Genomic DNA, 17,644 nt, shown 5'->3' on the forward strand with positions numbered 1-17,644 from the left:
CGAGTTGAGCGCCTCGAGGCACACTCGAAAGCAGCTAGGCTTCGTCACTCTAGCATCTCGGCGATACATGACTGTGCGCAGCGAAAAGCTAAAAGAGGTCCGGATCTTTGCGGCCGCGCTCGTACGCTAGGGCTCTGTCCGCACTGTGTCCTTGCGCACGCCGACTTTGGACGGGCATCCAACCTCAATGTCAGACTGTCGCTGCACTCTGCACCACGAATCGATTCTCTGGGTCAAAGCATTGCACAGCAATGACGTGCTCGACTTCAGTTCGCACACCGCATCCTTCGTATCCGTCGCCAGATCCAAACACAAGCTCCACAACGCACACAATCTCTGCCACAGCCAGACCGATGGGAGAGACGAATAGACATTGCAAATTGCGTTGGAGACTACTTGATGCGCCAGGTGAACAAGAACCCAGTAAACGCAGCGAGACCGACAAACCAGAATCCTAAATGATAGTTCCACGGCCAACTCTTTGCATCCGGCCCACCTTCGATACCCTTTGCCCAAACCAAGCCTCCCACAATCGGTCCGACGAACCTTGCGGCCGAGCTTGTAGTCTGTGCGAGACCGTTGGCAAGCGGGGTGAGGTGGGGTGGTGTCATAGCGTTGATGAGGACACTGACTGCGGTGAAGGCACACACGTTGGCCAACCACCTCATAGCAGCAAAAACGATCATGCCCGTCATGACAAACCCGTCGGTTTCGGGATGCAACATCCCCCGCAATAAGGGGAAGAGCGTATAACACGGCAGATAAATCGCCGTACCCAATCGCAACATCGCCAGATGCGAAAACTTGCCCTGAGGAGGACCCACTTTGGGGTAGAAGACAAACTGAAAGATCAGCTGACAAAACGCCATGGCCGAAATCAGTTGTGCATAGTGCGATGCTGTCAATCCCAACCCCCCGGAAGGCTCGGGCGTCACCAAAAACGCCATAAACACCTGGTCGAACGTCGATGAGTGGAAAGCCATCAATCCGTAGTGCGCAATAATGGCAGCAGGAAGCAAGGTGAAAAGCGAGGTTGGGGGTGCTTCCAAGACGACACTGCGTCGATCGGGCGATGCGGATGTCGAACCCCCGCGTCGCTGCGATGGAACCATGAGACTGTTGCGGTTCGACTGGCTTTCGGGAATACCTGCCAGCGTAGGATCCCACGCACTATCCGCACGTGCCTGCACCGCACCCAAAGGCCCCGGTCCAGCTTCATTGGCGGGTGACATGGGATTGTACGCCGGCGACAGCACGGGACTCTCGATGCCCGTATTTGCGTACAGGCTCGGCACGCGCGCGGTGGCACTGCTCCTGCGCATCGAGCGCGGCCTCGACCCCGCGGACCTACCGGCATCCGAATACCCAGCGCGACTCAGCTTGCGCTGCGCAAAGTTGAGCGGCGCCAGATGCGTGGGCGCCAACAACGCCGATCCCTCATCCGGCTCGTTGTCAAAGTCGTCTTCGTCCTCCTCGTCGATCGACTGCTCTGCCAACTCGGCGACCGAGTCGTTGAACACGCTGCCATCGTCGAACGACTCGTCGTCTTCGTCGTCGTCAAACACGTCCTCGTACGCATCGTCGCCATTGATGGCAGCGGCGACCCAGAGGTCCGAGATGGTGAAGACCGAGTCGTCCTGTGCGAGCAGGAAGCGCTGTGCAAAGCTGAGCCCGGGCCGCTGGCCGATCTCTTCAAAGTCCGGTGCGTACTGGGTGGTGGAGGAGAAGGAGTTGCGGCCTGCGGTGCGGCTGTGTGCGAACGACTCTGTGCGTGCGCCGGCGGTGGCGGTGGGGGCGGGTGCGGCCGAGGAGCGCGACATGTGTCGATCGTATCCATATGCAGAGCCGCCCCCGAGGATGGCGCGCTGACGCTCCTCTGTGCGCGAGAAGAGACGCTGTCTTGGGGGCAAGTCGGCGCGGGAGAAGGCCGAGTCGTTGGGGGCGGTATTGTTGTGCGTGATGACGGTGCCCTCGGTGGGCGCGGGCGAGGGCGGACCGCCAGTCTCGTAGTCGACCTGCTGGGTAAAAGTACGCGGGAGCTGTTTGGGCGCGCCAGTGTGTTCGGGAGTGGAGGTGCCACTGGTGGGACGAGAGTGCTGGTCGTTGGTAAAGTGACGCGAGAGGCTGAGACTGGACCCGGCGGCGCTGCGTGCGCCGCCAAAGTAGCCGCTGATGCGCTGACCTGCGTTGCGGCCGAAGCTGCCTACGTGTGTGGCGGCGCGTTCGATGTCGCCCTTTTCGGGCAGCTGGATGGCACCGGTGCGGGGCCCGCCGTCGTGGCCGATGAAGAGGGTGAGAAAGGAGCCGACGGCGGTGAAGGTGGCTGCGACGAGGCAGGGGAGGAGGTAAGGGTAGTTTGTGAAGAGCTGGCTGTTGGCAAAGAGGCCGGGGAACTTTTGTACGGGATGTTCGAGGAGGCCGCCGAGGATGGGGCCGATGATACCGCCCATGCCCCAGCAGAAGCCCATGAGTGCGTAGGCGCGGCCTTCGTTTGTGTCGTCGGTGATGTCGCGGATGGCGCCCTTTGCGACGCCGACGGCGCCGTTGAAGAAGCCCTGAGCGAGACGGATGAAGATGGCGGAGCCGAGGTTCTGGGAGGTGCCGAAGAGCATCATGGTGAGCGCGTTGCCGAGGAGGGAGATGGCGAGGACGAAGCGGCGGCCGCGTTTGTCGGCGACGGAGGCCCACATGAGCGAGGTGAGGAACTGGGCGAAGAAGAAGCTGGCCGAGACGATGCCTGCCCAGAAGCCGACGTCGCTCTCGCCGCCGACGCCAAAGTCCTCGATCATAAAGAAGAGGAAGGGACCTGCGACACCTGCGGAGCTGAATTCGCCAAAGCAGACGAGGCAGAGGACGATGAAGGGAAGAGCGGGGATGGGCGTGGAAAAGGGGTCGGCCTTTGCGCTGGGAAGCATGCGTGGGATGGAGGGCGTCTCTGCGGCGGCGATGAGCGCGTCGATGTCGATGGTGCCGTCGTCGTTGTCATTGTCGCGGATGCCGGCGGGTGGGACGCCAGTGGTGTGTACACGGCGCAGATTTCTGGCGTTGGGAGCGTCGCTACCTGCGGTGGAGAGCTTTCTGGGGAATACGCCCATCGAGGCACGCTGGAGAAAGTTCTGCCTTTGGCCTACGCTGGGAGCGCGTCGCTTGAAGGACATCCTGCGCGGATTTGAGGTAGCTCGCGAGCCGGCGATGCTAGGGCTCATGGTGGGAGCGTTGGAGCGGGCGGCAGCGTCTGTGTCTGCGCGGGTATCGGTGTAAGGCGAGGGTGGGAGGTTGATTGTGCCTGGACCAGAGGCACGATAGCCGGCTCTGGGGGTGGACTGGCTCGCAGCATTGCGATCGAGGGAACCGTAGTCGTTGGCCATGTCGCCGTTGTTGTTTGCAGGCGAGCGAGGCCGCAGCAACGGATCGGGAGAGGGTTGTCGCGAGGGAGTGGAGGATGCCGAGGAGCGGTGATGATTGGGAGCGAGGGTGTTGTTGTTGGGAGCGGGATGGAGCTCGTCGACGAACTGGATTGCGCGCGGACTGAGGGGCGGAAGGTGGGATGACGATGATATAGGCGAGTGTGGGGGCGAAGGGTTTGGCATGGTTGCGCCCCTGAGGATGTGCGTGTGCGTGTGCGTGTGCGTGCGCGGGAGTGTATGTTAATGCATTCGAATGCGCCGCGCGCGCCAGGCTTTGGATGTGCAGCCTAGCTCATCCGACGAGATGAGGTGCAGATGGTGGAGAGAGGGGGAGGGAGTGTGCGGGCGCTAAGGGATCAGGGTTGGTCGAAGGGCGGCGGCTCAGTTAAGCGATCTGTGCGGATTGGCCGCGTGCAGTGCAGGCGCAGTGCAGTGCAGCAGTCTTGAATTCCAACACTTTTTGGGGCGGCGACACGCGCCACGCCAGCAAGGCGGCTATCTATTCGCTCTAACACTCGAAAGAACTTTTGTAATCGATGTTAGATCATCGAGCAGAGGAACGCAAAGTCGCGTCTCGTCTTTCGAGACGTGTCGTTGGAATTGCATTGCATGTGGAGCTGAGCCGATGTGCCACAGTGACTGGCTGCTGCTGAGCCCGACGCGAATCCAAGAGCGCAACGCATCGCATCTTTACGCGCTCGACGGTCGGATTCTTTGGAATTTTGGGCTTTCGTGTCGCTCTGAGCCAAAGCCAAAAGAGTAGAGGTTGGAGCGCGCGCTTCAGTCGAGTCGCGTTGCCATCCCTCCATCCCTCCATCCCCACCAACCATCGATCAACATCCTCGTCATCCATCAACACCCTCATCACTCCACCCTTCAGCACCCATTCAACACCGCATCGACCGCAAATTGTCTCCGATTCGCCCGCCGTCTTGCTTTGGCTCCCCTCGCCACCTCCATCTGCCAATGACACGCTAGCCAACCTCGCCCTGTTCATCGCCATCACACCCATCTCGACCACATCCGGCCCGTCGGCCACCATCGCGGCCACATGTCGAGCCACGCGCCCAGGATGGACGGTAAGTACATCATCCACCTAGCACCCGCTCGACGATCATTCTGCTGACCCTTCCTTCAATCCACAGTCAAGGTCCTCTACACGCTCGACTCGAGCCCCTCCCACACCATGGTCGCCCGCCTCGGCAGACCCATCCCCGTCGACGTCATCATTCCCAACATCACTCCGCCTTCGCCTCTRGTCGCTTCGTCCTCCTCCTCCGCCTACCACGCCACAACTCCACCACGTCACGTCCGCTTCGGCCGCGTCGCTCTCAAAGCCTGCCTCGGCGCCGTATGCATGGCCAGCCCAGAGCTCCTCCCAGATGGCAAGAGGGACTACATCATCTATGCCGTCGATCCAGAGGAATCCCTGCGTGCAAACCAGCTCCGATCGCCATCCGCCTCCTCGCCCTCGCGCTCCGCCTCGTCCACCTCGCTCCGCGACCGCGCAGAGCCAGGCTCCACCAAGCTTCCCGCCAGCCCGCCCCGTGCCAAGGACGCTCCCACATCCATCCTCGTCGGAAAGGGCTTCTTCAACTGGGCGCTCCAAGAGTACGGCGACGGCGAAACCACCGTCACAGGACGCGTCCGCTCCGACGGCAGGCGCCTTCGCTACGACAACGGTCGCGAGTACGAAGAGGACATCAACGTGCTCGAAGTCGTCATCAAACTCAAAGAGTCCCAGGCACGCAACAAGGACAAGTACTTCAACCTCGTCCGCGGCCTCTCCTCGGCGTCCACATCCAGCTTCAGTGCGGCCTCCGATTCGCGCGCGCCATCCTCATCGCGCACAGCCGACATCGAGCCCCCTTCGCCTACACACCGCTTCCGCTCGCGCCACTCCCACCGCGATCAACACTTGACGCTCCACTCCGAGCCCGACTATCCAACATCCGCAGACAGTCCCGTCGACACGCACCCTCGCAGGTCGCTCGCGCGCTCCGTGCATCGCCACGCGCCCCCCACAGCAGACGCACAGCCCCAGCGCGACCTCTCGCCAAAGACGACAACGCAGCAGCTCGGCCCCGCACCTGGCCTGCCTCTGCATCCCACCTTGGCTGCATCCTCGTCCGCTTCCACTCAACAGCCTCAATCCGCCACATCTCCATCCGCAGTCTCGTCCGCAGCCGCTGCCAACCCGTCCACACTTCAGCTCCTCACCATCCTTCACAGCCTCCAGCAGCGTTCCTCCAAATCAGCTCCAGAACCCGCCCAGCAGGCTCAACTCGAAAACCTGCTCCAACAGGTCGCCCAGGTCTTTGGCACAGCCTCTCCCGCCTCGCCCTCCGAAGCCCCGCTCTCCTCGCCTGCACTCCGTCCTCTCGAACCCATCCCCGTGCCTAACGCACGCTCACCAGCGCCACACCCAGCCTCCGACGCCTCCACCGCCACAGCACCAGCACCAGCAACCGTCCAATCGGGCAAGGAGAATCGCAGAGTCAGTCTACCGGCACAAGCGGCCACTAAGGACTCGCCTCAGGTCGGCTTCTCCGAGCACAACTCGCGCCGCCCATCCGCATCGTCGCCGGCATTGGACCACGACGACGCCGCTCCCAGCCCCTCGATCCAGCGGAAGGACCACGAGTCCACCAATCGCATCTGCTACAATTGCGGCACCAACGTACCCACCACCTGGCGCATCCTCAAGCTCCCCGCAGGCAGCATCATCAACAACCCCGCCGCAGAGAAGCCAGCCGCCACATCCACCGATGCCAGCGCCGATGACGCCGACTCGGGCTGGAAGCCGCGCTTCGACGCCACCCAGAGCCCCGTCCACGCCGACGGCGAATCGCGCTGGTCCGCGTGCAACCCTTGCGGCCTCTACTATCTCAAGTGGAACAACTCGCGTCCCGAGTACGTCTGGAAGAAGGAGCACGCCACCAAGGCCTACCGCGAGCGCAAGGCGCTCGCCGACGCCGCAAAGAGGCGACGCGACACCGTCGAGGCCGGCTCGAGCAAGCGCGCACGCATCGCCAATTCGGACGTGGATGCCGCGTCTCCCTACAGCGCTGCTGCCACGCCCCATGGCTCCAACAAGCCCAATGGAGACGCTGAGGCGCGCGACGAGTCCACCTCGCCCAACTACGACGCATCCACGCCCGCATCCAGCTCGGGTCGCAAGGCCAGCATGCCGCGCACGCTCAGCGAGGCATGCCATCGCGACGCAGAGAAGCTCGAGTCGCAGCGCACCACCAAGAAGAAGGAAAAGGAAAAGCCGCTCTGCAAGAAGCAGGCCGACCGCGAGTACGTCCTCGACCACAACACGGGCAAGTGGCGCAGCAGGAGGAGCATGCGCGAGAACCCAGAGGGCAAGCGTCCCGGTCGACCCAAAGGCTCAGTCAAAGTGCCTCAGAACGCCACCAAGCCTGGCGGTGACGACTCGTCGCCTCCCACCACCACCAAGGACGAAGCCCAGATGCAGCCCCTGGGCGCATCGGCCAAGCAAGCCGACGCCGGCAGCAGCAGCAGCAGCGATGCGAGCGGGTCCAAGCCGAGCGGGTCGGCCAACAAGGCACAGTCGAATCTGGCAGCAGGGCAGCGCGAGGTCGACTTTAGGCTGCCCGCACCACCTCAGCCCATGGCGCCGCAGCTGGCGCGCCAGGCGTCTGCGTCGCGCATGGTCAACTTTGCGCAGTCGAGTCCGGTGCGCCCGTCGATGAACGCGAGCCTGATGCAGCCCGAGGCGGTGAATGCGCTGCACCGATTCGGCGCGCACATGCTCGAGAGTCCGTCGCGCGACGTGCGGTTCCGCGTGCCGAGCTATCTGATGAACTCGAGCCCGGGCACCATGCTCGACACGCTCATGAGCGAGGCCGACTTTGACTTTGAGGAGCTCGGTCCGTTGGGACCGCTGCAGACGCCGGGGACGCTGCTGGGCAACATGCGTGATGCCGGCACGCCGCTGCGCCTGCGCCGCAGCCCGCGCAAGAATCCGCACGGCACCATCTCGGGGCAGAACCCCTATGCGTCACCGACCGCCAAGCGCGGCAGCCCGTCGTTCGGCAGGGAGCGCAGAGCGCAGGTGCCCGAATCGCCGAGTCGCAGGTCGGTGGTGGCCTCGAGCAGTGCCAGTCCGGTGACGAGGAGTAGGACGCGTTCGGGTCAGGGCGTGCTGCATCCGGCGCTGTACTCGAGCAGCGACGGCGCGGAGAACGCGCATGCCAAGAGCAGCAGCAACGTCACTTCGCCCGCTTCGCCCTCGGAGGCCGCCGGCAAGGGCAAGGGCAAGGCGGCGTCGTCGCTGCAGGCTACGGGCAAGACGCAGCTGGCGTCCAAGCAGGCGCAGGTCGAGGCGAGTGCGCGCGCAGCCTCGCGCCGCCGCCGTGCCGATGCGGACGACCAAGACGACGACGCGCCCGAGACGCAATTCGTCAAGGGCCCCTACCGTAGTGCGAGCCGCGAGGGGTCGGCTGGTTTGCCGTCGTGCCCTGCGTCGCCGAGCCTCGGACGGGCGAACCGCAAGCTGGGTCGACACCTCAGCAGCGTCAGTGCGCACTCGCCGCAGTCCGGTGCCGCTACGCTCGCCAGGCTCGATCTGCCGCCGAGCAGCCCAGCGTTCGACCCTCCCACGGGGCGCAGTTCGGGCTCGATTGAGGTGGATGGTTGGGGCCGCACGCCGAGCATGCGCGAGATCTTCCCCACGCCGAGCGATCTCGACTGGCCCAGCGACGCGTCGCCCGCCCCACAAGGCGATGCCGCCACAGCGCCCTCGGTGCAGCCCGAGAGCGACAAGCAGCTGGTGGTCAAGCCTTCCACTGCTGTGGTTCGCCGCCGACCGTTACCGGCGACGGTGGAGGATGGGAGCTCGTCGGTGTCGGGTTCGTCGCCCGCGCATTCGGACGACTCGCCCGAGGGCAGCACCAACATGTTTGACCTGCTCGAGGATCCGTATGGCATCCTGGCTGCTTCTGGCTTTGGCATCGACGCCGACGGTGCGCTCACGAGCCTCGAGATTCCCGTGCCTGCACAGCAGCAGATGACGCCCACATCGTCGGCTGCGGCGAGTGGCACGGCACCTTCGATTTCCGCCGACAAGTTCAACGATGTCTCGCTGCACCCGGCGCAGGAGTTTGGCGCGCATCTGAGCGAGTTCAACTCGAGCGGGGGCGTGGGTGTGGCTGCGCACGTGGCGGGCACGGGTACAGCGGCAGCCGTGCAGATCGCCAACCCCTCGGATGCCAGTGTCAACTCGCTCGCGGGTGTGGATGCTGGATTCCTGGCCACGTTGCCGCGCGAGTTGAGCGCGATTCTCACGTCGCCCAAGAAGAACATCCCGCCCAAGATCATCGAGCTCCTCGCGAGTCCGTCCAAGGCCAAGCCTTTTGCCGACCCGCCCTCGCCCGGGCTGGAGCGCGTGCAAGGCGAGACGCACGACTTTTCCGCCCTCTTTGCGAATCCCGACATCCAGGCTTTGCTGGCCGAGTTCGAGTCCATGCCCTAGCCTCCTTCTCAATTGCAGCTCTTTCGTCGCAATGCAGGCACTTTGGTTGCTGGAGAAAATGGTGTGTGAAATTGCGAGTGCGGTGTTATGCTGGTTTGGAGATGCTCGCTCTGAGCGCATGCATAGACGCCAACGACGGCGGCGAGACAGCTGCACTGGTCGCACTCGTGTCCACCTGGGGTGGCAGGACTGTGCTACTGACCAACTTTGCCCATCTTTCGTCGGTGCGCTTGCTTGAGGGTTGGTGCGGCACTTCGACGCCGTTGGGTTGGCAATTGACATCGTCCACCTCGCCACCAGCTTGGGGACGGCGTGGGAAGAGTGCAAAGCTCCACGAATCCACGCTTTTGCGTCTCTCGTCTCGGTCCTTGAGCTGGGGTGATCCAACCACCCTAACCTGAACACCCGTGCTACCGCTACTTCCCGAGCGCTCCAAGCGCGCACTCACACTACCGCGTTTGATGGTCCGAACGATCTGAGGACGAATCTGCACTTCCGCCCCACTGCTCGACGACAGTGTGCGCTCCCGCCCACCTCGACCGAGTTCCAGCGATTCATCGTCTTCGAGCGAGAATACCGATGCGGGTCGACCAAGTATTCGACTATTGCGTCGAGAAGCTGGCCATCCAGGCATCTTGAACTCCTCCTCGTCTTCTGGGGGATAGGGTGATCGCGGAGAGGGTGGTGGTGAAGCTACGGACCCCGAAGGACCGGATGGTGAACGAGCCATACCTGCTCCCACCATCAGAGTTGAAGCCTGCGATCGGGACGACAACGAGCGCAACAGCGCATCTCCCGTGTTGGAGGTGGATTTGCGTACCGACTCGGTGCCTGCACTGGAGCGTCGTCGAACAAGCCGGAAGGGATCGGTGCGCAGGTATGCTACGACGGCATCGCACGTGACGAGTGCCCATTGCAGTGCCGGGGCGGTGGCGGTATCGGTAAGCGTAAAGGCGCGCGCGTAGTAGAGCATGCTACACAATCGCGACGGACGCGCGCGCACAAACACATAGCTCAGGATGGGCAGCAAATCGTCCGTCCCCAACGGCGGTGCATCACCGCGGGATGAGGCACGTTCGGCCGCCCATCCGACCTCGTCAATCACCGCACGCAGAGTCTGGAGGATCTGCAACGGCGTACGTCGATGCAACGAAACCCCCTGCGTTGCCGCAATCCCAAGATCACTGTGTATCCGCACCGTCGGTGCACCCTGCACCGCCAACGCACGCAGTGCATCGACATCCGCCGTAGCCACTGCATCGTCCACCTCGCACCCTCCATCGTCGGCCAACCCCGTCGCGAGCACCTCCACCGCACGCGTGAGACGATCAGCCCTACAACGCAGCGCAGCGTTCTGCACGCCCAAATCCGCCATGCTCAGATTGGCTGCCGCACACGCGGCGAGCACATCATCCGTGACCAAATCCGCATCCAGCAGCTGATCCTGTATGGGTCCGTACATCTTGGTGTGCACAAGACCCATGGTGACGCTTTCGAGCACCGACTTGATGCGGTGAAACGGCTCCACCCCCAACCTCGCCACATGCTCACTGCCAAGCCGCTCCTCGAACGCCTTCCATGCCTTGAACCAGATGCCGCGCCGGATGCGGTGCGCGTTGTAGCTGTCGAAGCCGCGCACGTAGACGAACGACGCGGTGAACTGGTGTGCGGCTGCAACTAGCACGCTGAATGCCGCGGAGAGCGCAGCGTCGAGCCGCACCGACGACGTGCGCGGATGCGCGAGCAGCACCAGGTCGGCTGCAAACACGCGCTCCGCCGCAACGTGCCGCAGGATGAGCTCCGACACACTCTGGTCCGCCTCGTCCGGCTGCTCGTCCGGTTGAACTGGGGCAGCGTTGGTGGCAGGCTGGCGATGGACGACGGGCAAATCGACCGAAAAGACACGCACCTTGGCGGTGGGTGTGGAGCGATAGATGGTCGTTTCGCCCAGGATGGCGACGGTGCGCGTGGCTGCGGCGGGCGACTCGACGATGGTGATGGATTGCCGATCCGCATCGAGCGTGGCAGTAAGCGTCGTACTACTCCAATCGTACTGTCCTGCAACCTGGTGGGTAGCGGATGATCGCACGGAGCGGACCGAGACAAACTGATGCTTGTACAGCTTGGACGGCGCGAAAGCATGCAGAGCTATGTAGGCCGGGTCATCCAGATCCTGTGGCTGAATGGCGCTATGCGCCGCAATCGCCCTAGCGAGCGGCACCACCGCTACCTGCGCTGCGCTCCAGTCCGCGTGCAATTCCTCATGCTCCGACAAGCGCAGGTACAGCGGGTTGGTATCGAGGTCGTCATCGTCGTCTACCACTGGCGCGGGGCTTGGCGGTGTAGGTATGCTTGCCGTATCCTCCGCCTGCGACTCGGGCGGGAGCGTTACATCGTACGCGCTGAACGAGCGCGGCAATGCAGGGCGGGCATGCACCGGCTCGAGCGCGAGCGACTTGCGCCTGAGCGTCGCATCGGTGATGGGCGGCGAGACGTGCCGGTTCAGATGGTGTACCGTGAGCGAGCTCGACGACGGCAGTGCGGGGAAGGTGGCGTCGGTGGCGGAGGCGGATTCTTCGGGGATCGAGTGGCGCAGATCGAAGGTGGACGAGGTGGGGAAGCGCGTGCGGCTTGCATCGTGACGGCGCGCGTTGGTGCTGGTGCTGTGAGTGCTGGTGTTGGTGTTGTTGTTGTTGTTCTTGCGATGGGATGGCAAGAAGAGCCGTGTGAATGCGCTGGCCATGGTTGCAAGCACGCTCGGGGGTGGGGGTATAACAGATCAAGGCGGGATGGAGAGATGAGGCGACGACATGGCCGTGGCGCGACTGCGGCGTGCGCAGCGGCGGTGGTGGTCGTGATGGTGATGGTGATGATGAAGGACGATGAGGAGGAGGCCCATGTGTGCGGTGTTGGTCTCTCGCTACACTGCTCTACTGCCTCCATTCGCTCCCCTGCTGCTGCTCAGCTGTTGGACCCTTTATATAAATAATTTCCGCCGAAAAATAAGAAATAAAAATTGATTTTTCGAAAATGTGGAGAAAAAGAAGGGGAAAAAAATCGCCGAGGAGAAGGAGTGGTTTAGCTTTCCACCACCATCTCAGCCACCCCCCTCTCGCCGTGATGACTACCTCCCCAACCCGCAAGACCGATACGGACGTCAAGGCGTGGCTGCGAGTGGCGCCGCTCGAGAAGCTGGCGGCGTCGTCGCGACACCACCTTACTCTGCGCCATCCGCACACGCAAGAGTACCACTCGCTGCTCATCTTTTCATTTCCCAGCGCCACCTCGTCATCCACACCGCAGCCCCACCACGACGCCTTCTACTGCATGGAGGCCACGTGTCCGCATCTAGGCGCACCGCTAGAGAACGCCACAATCGAAGTCAATGATCTGGAAGAGGAGCAAGAGGGCGACATCGAGGACATGGTGGTGGTGTGTCCGTGGCACGAGTACGACTTTAGCCTCTCCACGGGCGAATCCTCGCACGGCGTCTCGGCTTGCGTGTACAAGTGCCAGGTGCGCGAACAGACCTTGTGGATCGAGGCACCCCAGCCGTGTTCGAACGAGGCAGCCGCAGCCGCAGATCCAAAGCAATGGGAGACCATCGAGCTGCGTCCGGTCAGCGAGGCGTCACCCGGCGTAGCCTCGCGCCATGATGCGGCGCAATCACTCCACCTCGAAGCCGCACAGCTTTCTCTCTCTTCACCCACGCCACAGCCAGAGTCGGCTGCTCAGATCGAGACCGAGGTGGCGCCGCCGTCGCCGCGGCCCAAGACGCTGGTGGAGTGGGCGGTGCTGGTGCTCAACACGCCCGAGCCTGCCAAGAAGGTGGCCTACACGCGATTCGCAGCCAAGGCATTCCGTTCGGGCGAGTGCAAGCTGATCGGCGGGGGACGGTGGAAGACGAGCGACGAGGTGGCGGGCACACGCACCGAGTGGATGGTCAAACCGCAAGAGACGCCGCCCGAGCGTCCACCGCGGCTCAAGGACGAGGTGTGCGTGCGTCCAGGCCAGGAAGCCAAGCGCGGCCGCGGCGGCACGGAAAAGAGCCGCATCGCCATCCTGCATTCGCTGGCCAACATCGAGCAGTGGGCCATCGACCTGGCGTGGGACATTATCGCACGCGCACCGCAGCTCTGTGCGCGCTTCTTCAGCGAGCACGACGACGAGGCGGGCGAAACACCCAACGCCAAGCTGCCGCTCCAGTTCTTTAGCGATTTCGTCAAGGTGGCCGAGGACGAGGCCAAGCACTTTTCGCTGCTCGTCGAGCGGCTCGGCGAGATGGGCAGCTACTTTGGAGCGCTCCCCGTGCACCACGGCCTGTGGGACTCGGCCATGGAGACGGCACACTCGCTCACCGCGCGTCTCTCCATCATCCACCTCGTCCACGAGGCACGCGGCCTCGACGTCAACCCCACCACCATCAAAAAGTTCGACAACGCAGGCGACGAAAAGAGCGTCAAGACGCTCACCGTCATCCATCTCGACGAGATCACGCACGTCTCGGCGGGGCATCGATGGCTCACCTGGCTATGCGCACATGCCCACCCGGCCATGGATCCCGTCCAGGTCTTCCGCGACGAGGTGCGCCGCAACTTTATCGGCCGCCTCAAGGGTCCCTTCAACGCCGACGACCGGCGCAAGGCAGGCTTGGACAAAGAATGGTACGATGATCTAGTGGGCGAGAAGCCGGGCACGTTCAGCATGGGCGTCAGGCGCAACGAGGTTCCTGGTGGTTGAGCCAAGAAGCATGGCATCGCATCGCCTTACTTAAACACGAATGGCCATCGTTGGAAATTCTGCTGAATGTCAGATCGCGCGATGAGAGAGAGAGAGGGAGAGAGAGAGAGAGCGAGAGACTGCTAAAGTGCCGCGTTGCCAAATGGGCTGATGGCGGCCCCGTCTGGACTCGGGCCGAGCGACACTGCTGCAGTGCCTGATTTCACTGAAAAGCGCGGGGAAGGCGCAGCAGCCGCAATCGATCCTACGCCATCCCCTCGCCAGGGCTTCTCCCTATCTATCTCGACTCCACTCCACCATCCCATCCCCACCGTTGATCCACTGGGCACCATGTCCACGCTGCTCTCTTTCGCCCGTGCTGGACCCGCACATCGCGCTCCTCCACGCGATGAGGAGGCCAACGTCGCCGTCGCCGTCGATGGCGCTCCCTCCACCTCCTCCTCGTCTCGCTGGTCGCGCCCCTTTGCCCGCGCCTCCAACTGGGGTAGCAACGTCGAGATGAGACCGCATCCGGCTCCTGAACCCGCTCGCAACTCCGATCTCGAACAAGCCACCCCCGCCGCTGGTGGCCGTCACGAGCGCACCGCCTCCGCCCTCTCTTTCCTGTCGGCCGTCCATGTGCCTTCGCTCTCCACCCTCCGTCAGCGCGACCGCGACAACGAGCGTCGCAGGCAGAACCAGCGCGCCAACAACCCGGATCAGCCCGTCGTCTCCGCCCTCGCCACCGTCACCACCGCCCCACCCGCTTCCCGCGCCGCCAACAAGAAGTCCAGAAGCAGCAGGCGCGAACGCGAGGAGGCCGCCACCCTCTTCGGACCCAACCTCGCAAACTACTTTGGCAGCGGCATCAGCAGCTCCGGCGCCGTATCCAGCCACGGTGCGGGTGTTCCTCAACCGCCTCCCGTCACAAGCCCCGTCTCACCCACCGCCGCTCCAGATTCGGCCGTCGATCCCACGACTAACAACACCGCCGCCGCCGCCACAGCCGATGCGACCTACCCGCAAGCTTCGTCTTCGCGCCGCGTACGTCTCGGCTCGCGCGGTCGTGCCAGAGGTGCCTCGCTCTCTGGTCTCAGCATGATGTCCCTCGGCGCCGAGTCAGTCACCTCGCTCGGCGACCTCAACGTAGACCGCTCCAACGATGCACCCGCACAGGCACACGGCATGATCCAAGGCTCCACCGCCGACCTCATCGACCAGCTCAACCGCGACGCAGGCCCCAACACCACCGACGGCCACATCGCCATGAGCGAGGGCGTCGACATCACCACTCTCCAGCGTTGGATCCACCGCAGCACCGGCAACTCCGATGCCGCAATCCCCACCGCCGCCGCCGCTGCAGCCACGTATGGCCCTCCCGTATGCACCACACTCCAATCGTTTGTCAACCTCAAGCGCAACACGCTCAAGCTCTCACCCAAGACCAATGTCGATGCTGCCAAGCCCGCCGAAGCCGACGCCAACTTCCTGCGCACGCGTCCGTCGCTCTCGCTGCTCCCCACGCTCTCCTACGCCTCCACCGGCGCCGCGTCCACCGCAACCAGCCTGCTGCCCGAGCCCACGCACTCGCTCTACTTTGAGTACGACTGCGCCGCGCCGTACGCCAGCGTCCAGATCTTCATCCGCGCAAGCCGCAAGCACGGCAGCTGGCTCAACTACCAGCCTGCCTCCAGCAATACCGGTGACCCGCTCGCGCAACCGACCAATCCGGACGGCAGCCCGGCGTGGCTGGCGCAGTGCGCGCCGCCGCCCCATGTGCTCGGCTGGCCCGTGCATGTCGCCAAGCTCGCCAAGGGCTTTGGTGTGGGCCATACCGCCACCATCCCGCTCGACCTCGCCTACTATGCGCCGCCACGACGCGCCAAGCTCGACGCCAACACGGCCGGCGCCAGTGGGGGTGCGGCTGCGGGCGAGACGGGCGAGCCGATCGCTGCGCACCCGCGCATCGCCTCGACAGTGGAGCCCGTGACGCCAGCTGCGATCCCGGAGACGCCCGGGTTCGAGTTCCAGCGTCGGCTTGAGCTCGATGCGGACGATGCGGACGACGATCCTCCCGCACGCCACGCACGTGCTGGCTCCAGCCGTGTGCCCGGTGCTGTTGTCGACTCGGGCGCGGGCGCGGGCGAGGCTTCGTCGGGTGCGGTTGCGCTTTCCGCCGAGGTGGCTGCACAGCCTGCAGTGGAGGAGGAGACCAAGGAGCAGCGACTTGCGCGCGAGAAAGCCGAACGCGAGACGCTCAAGCTCGCCATCGTCGTCGAGGCGCTCGACGAGCATGCACGTCCCCTTCGCGAGCCCAACCTGCAGACCTCCTACCTGCGCCTCACCTCTCTCCCCGTCAAGAAGAGTGTTTCGGAGCGTCTCGCCTCGCTCTCCACGGAAGTTCGTACTTGGAGTTCGCAGGTGGAGGGGCAGGAAGCCGAGATTGGTCCGCACCGGTTCCAGTTACAGGAGCTTTATGGCCTGTCAAGCAAGCCTCCCGCTGTTGCACCAGCACCGCCCGAGGGAGAGGAGGAGGAAGCGCCGCAGATGGCCATGGTGGATGCGAGCAGTGGCTCCGAGTGTCTGATTTGTCTCTCGAGTCCGCCGACGACGTTGTTGCTGCCGTGTACGCACGGGCTGTGTCTCGAGTGTGCGGTGCAGCTGCGCGATTCGGTCGTCGGCATTCGTCAGAGCGAGAGGAGGAGGGGTAGGACGCCGCGTCGCAAGTATGCTTGTCCAGTGTGCAGGAGGGCCTATACGAGCATGCTGCACCTCAGCAAGGCCGACGAAAAATCCGCCGTCCACTCCACCGCCCCCTCGTAGCGCTGTAGCACTTAAGATGGAAAACTTTGATTCGGGTCACAGCGTGCTTCGTGGTCTTCTGGTACACTGGTCCCTGAGGTGTCCATCTTCGGCGGCCTTGCAGTAATCGCACAGCTTGGGACGATCGGGCCAATACACCTTGACCCAGGTTGCTTCGACCTGAACATACGGCGGCAAGCTCACCTGCGGTCTTTGAGGCTGTTTGCTTTTGAGTACGACGACGAACTAGGGTTGTTCGTCTCTCTCCCCGCTCTGGGGGATAAACTCCACGCTATGGGGGTATCCATTGGGCATGACCCACGCTGCCACAAGCTTTCCCATCTTGCCGAAGTTGGACCTGACCAATGCCGCGTGTACCTTTGGAAAAAATTCGGCGTGATTGTGCACGTACTCCTTTGGATACGTGAACTGGATGGGGAACCATGGATGTGGCACGAAAGCTGCATGCAACCAAGGCGTGAGCTTGACCTTCTTCCAGTGCAGGAGCGCGTTGCAAGCTCGATCGTGGTGTGACTTCGAGTAGAAGGTGATGTCGACAAACTTGTAGGGCGCGTGTGCGACCGTGGGGTAGGATATCGATGGCTCCAACCCACTTGGAAACGCGCTGATCTTGAACGCGTATCGCAGCTGGCCCAGCAGCGCCTCGCTACACTCTTGCCTCTCGTCTTGCTTGGGCGCAAGGCCAAACGCATATCGATGTGTGCCGAGTCTCGTCCACGTCTTGCGATCAAAAGTGGGCAGTTCCGCAACCTCAAATGGCAAATCTGCTACTTGAAAGTCCGAGGCGAGATGGAGTAGGTCGATTTGGAACTCTCGCATCCCCGGTGCGCGTGAGACGGTCGGCGGCGGCGTAGGAAGTCGCGAACTAGTCTCTACCCCAGCAGGGATGACGGAGGGTGTAGAGGGTAGCATCAGTGGAGCCGCCCGAGCCTTGCGTGGGATCGATGTGCCCATAAGTCGGTCTCGCCGCGCGCGAGCAGCAGAAGCCGCAACAGCAACATGCTTCTTGTCGCGCCGCGACACGCTTGGCTTGACATCAACAGCCTCCTCATCCGAACTATGTGTGAGGTCAATCACCTCCATCTGAGCGTCCTGCATCGTATCGTTGTGTAGGGAGAGAAGAAGCACAAGTCCAGAAGGTAACCTACTTATACCCGCAACTTTAACCTTCGAACAAAGGGGACCCGCACACACC

The 17,644-nt window shown here is 63.2% G+C and overlaps 6 protein-coding genes across 6 annotated transcripts; 3 read left to right on the forward strand and 3 right to left on the reverse strand.

The window, feature by feature from the left end:
- Nucleotides 1–392: 392 nt before the first annotated feature.
- Nucleotides 393–3,590, reverse strand: PAN0_035d6286 (major facilitator superfamily MFS-1; the record flags this gene model as incomplete). Its single annotated transcript, XM_014798253.1, has 1 exon — nucleotides 393–3,590. One exon carries the CDS (start codon nucleotides 3,588–3,590, stop codon nucleotides 393–395), a length of 3,198 nt encoding a protein of 1,065 aa, XP_014653739.1.
- A 353-nt stretch (nucleotides 3,591–3,943) lies between these two features.
- Nucleotides 3,944–8,907, forward strand: PAN0_035c6287 (uncharacterized protein; the record flags this gene model as incomplete). The annotated part of the gene is made up of 3 exons (XM_014798254.1): nucleotides 3,944–4,000; nucleotides 4,079–4,460; nucleotides 4,553–8,907. 3 exons carry the CDS (start codon nucleotides 3,944–3,946, stop codon nucleotides 8,905–8,907), a joined length of 4,794 nt encoding a protein of 1,597 aa, XP_014653740.1.
- Nucleotides 8,908–8,992: 85 nt separating this feature from the next.
- PAN0_035d6288 (uncharacterized protein) lies at nucleotides 8,993–11,650 on the reverse strand (the record flags this gene model as incomplete). Its single annotated transcript, XM_014798255.1, has 1 exon — nucleotides 8,993–11,650. One exon carries the CDS (start codon nucleotides 11,648–11,650, stop codon nucleotides 8,993–8,995), a length of 2,658 nt encoding a protein of 885 aa, XP_014653741.1.
- A 377-nt stretch (nucleotides 11,651–12,027) lies between these two features.
- Nucleotides 12,028–13,647, forward strand: PAN0_035c6289 (DUF455-domain-containing protein; the record flags this gene model as incomplete). The annotated part of the gene is made up of 1 exon (XM_014798256.1): nucleotides 12,028–13,647. One exon carries the CDS (start codon nucleotides 12,028–12,030, stop codon nucleotides 13,645–13,647), a length of 1,620 nt encoding a protein of 539 aa, XP_014653742.1.
- Nucleotides 13,648–13,797: 150 nt separating this feature from the next.
- On the forward strand, nucleotides 13,798–16,449 carry PAN0_035c6290 (uncharacterized protein; the record flags this gene model as incomplete). Its single annotated transcript, XM_014798257.1, has 1 exon — nucleotides 13,798–16,449. One exon carries the CDS (start codon nucleotides 13,798–13,800, stop codon nucleotides 16,447–16,449), a length of 2,652 nt encoding a protein of 883 aa, XP_014653743.1.
- A 225-nt stretch (nucleotides 16,450–16,674) lies between these two features.
- PAN0_035d6291 (uncharacterized protein) lies at nucleotides 16,675–17,547 on the reverse strand (the record flags this gene model as incomplete). The annotated part of the gene is made up of 1 exon (XM_014798258.1): nucleotides 16,675–17,547. The coding sequence occupies one exon, from the start codon at nucleotides 17,545–17,547 to the stop codon at nucleotides 16,675–16,677; it is 873 nt and encodes a 290-aa protein (XP_014653744.1).
- Between the last annotated feature and the right edge of the window lie 97 nt (nucleotides 17,548–17,644).

This window comes from Moesziomyces antarcticus (assembly GCF_000747765.1).
Source record: "Moesziomyces antarcticus DNA, scaffold: scaffold_v10035, strain JCM 10317, whole genome shotgun sequence".
Taxonomy (NCBI): Eukaryota; Fungi; Basidiomycota; class Ustilaginomycetes; order Ustilaginales; family Ustilaginaceae; genus Moesziomyces; species Moesziomyces antarcticus.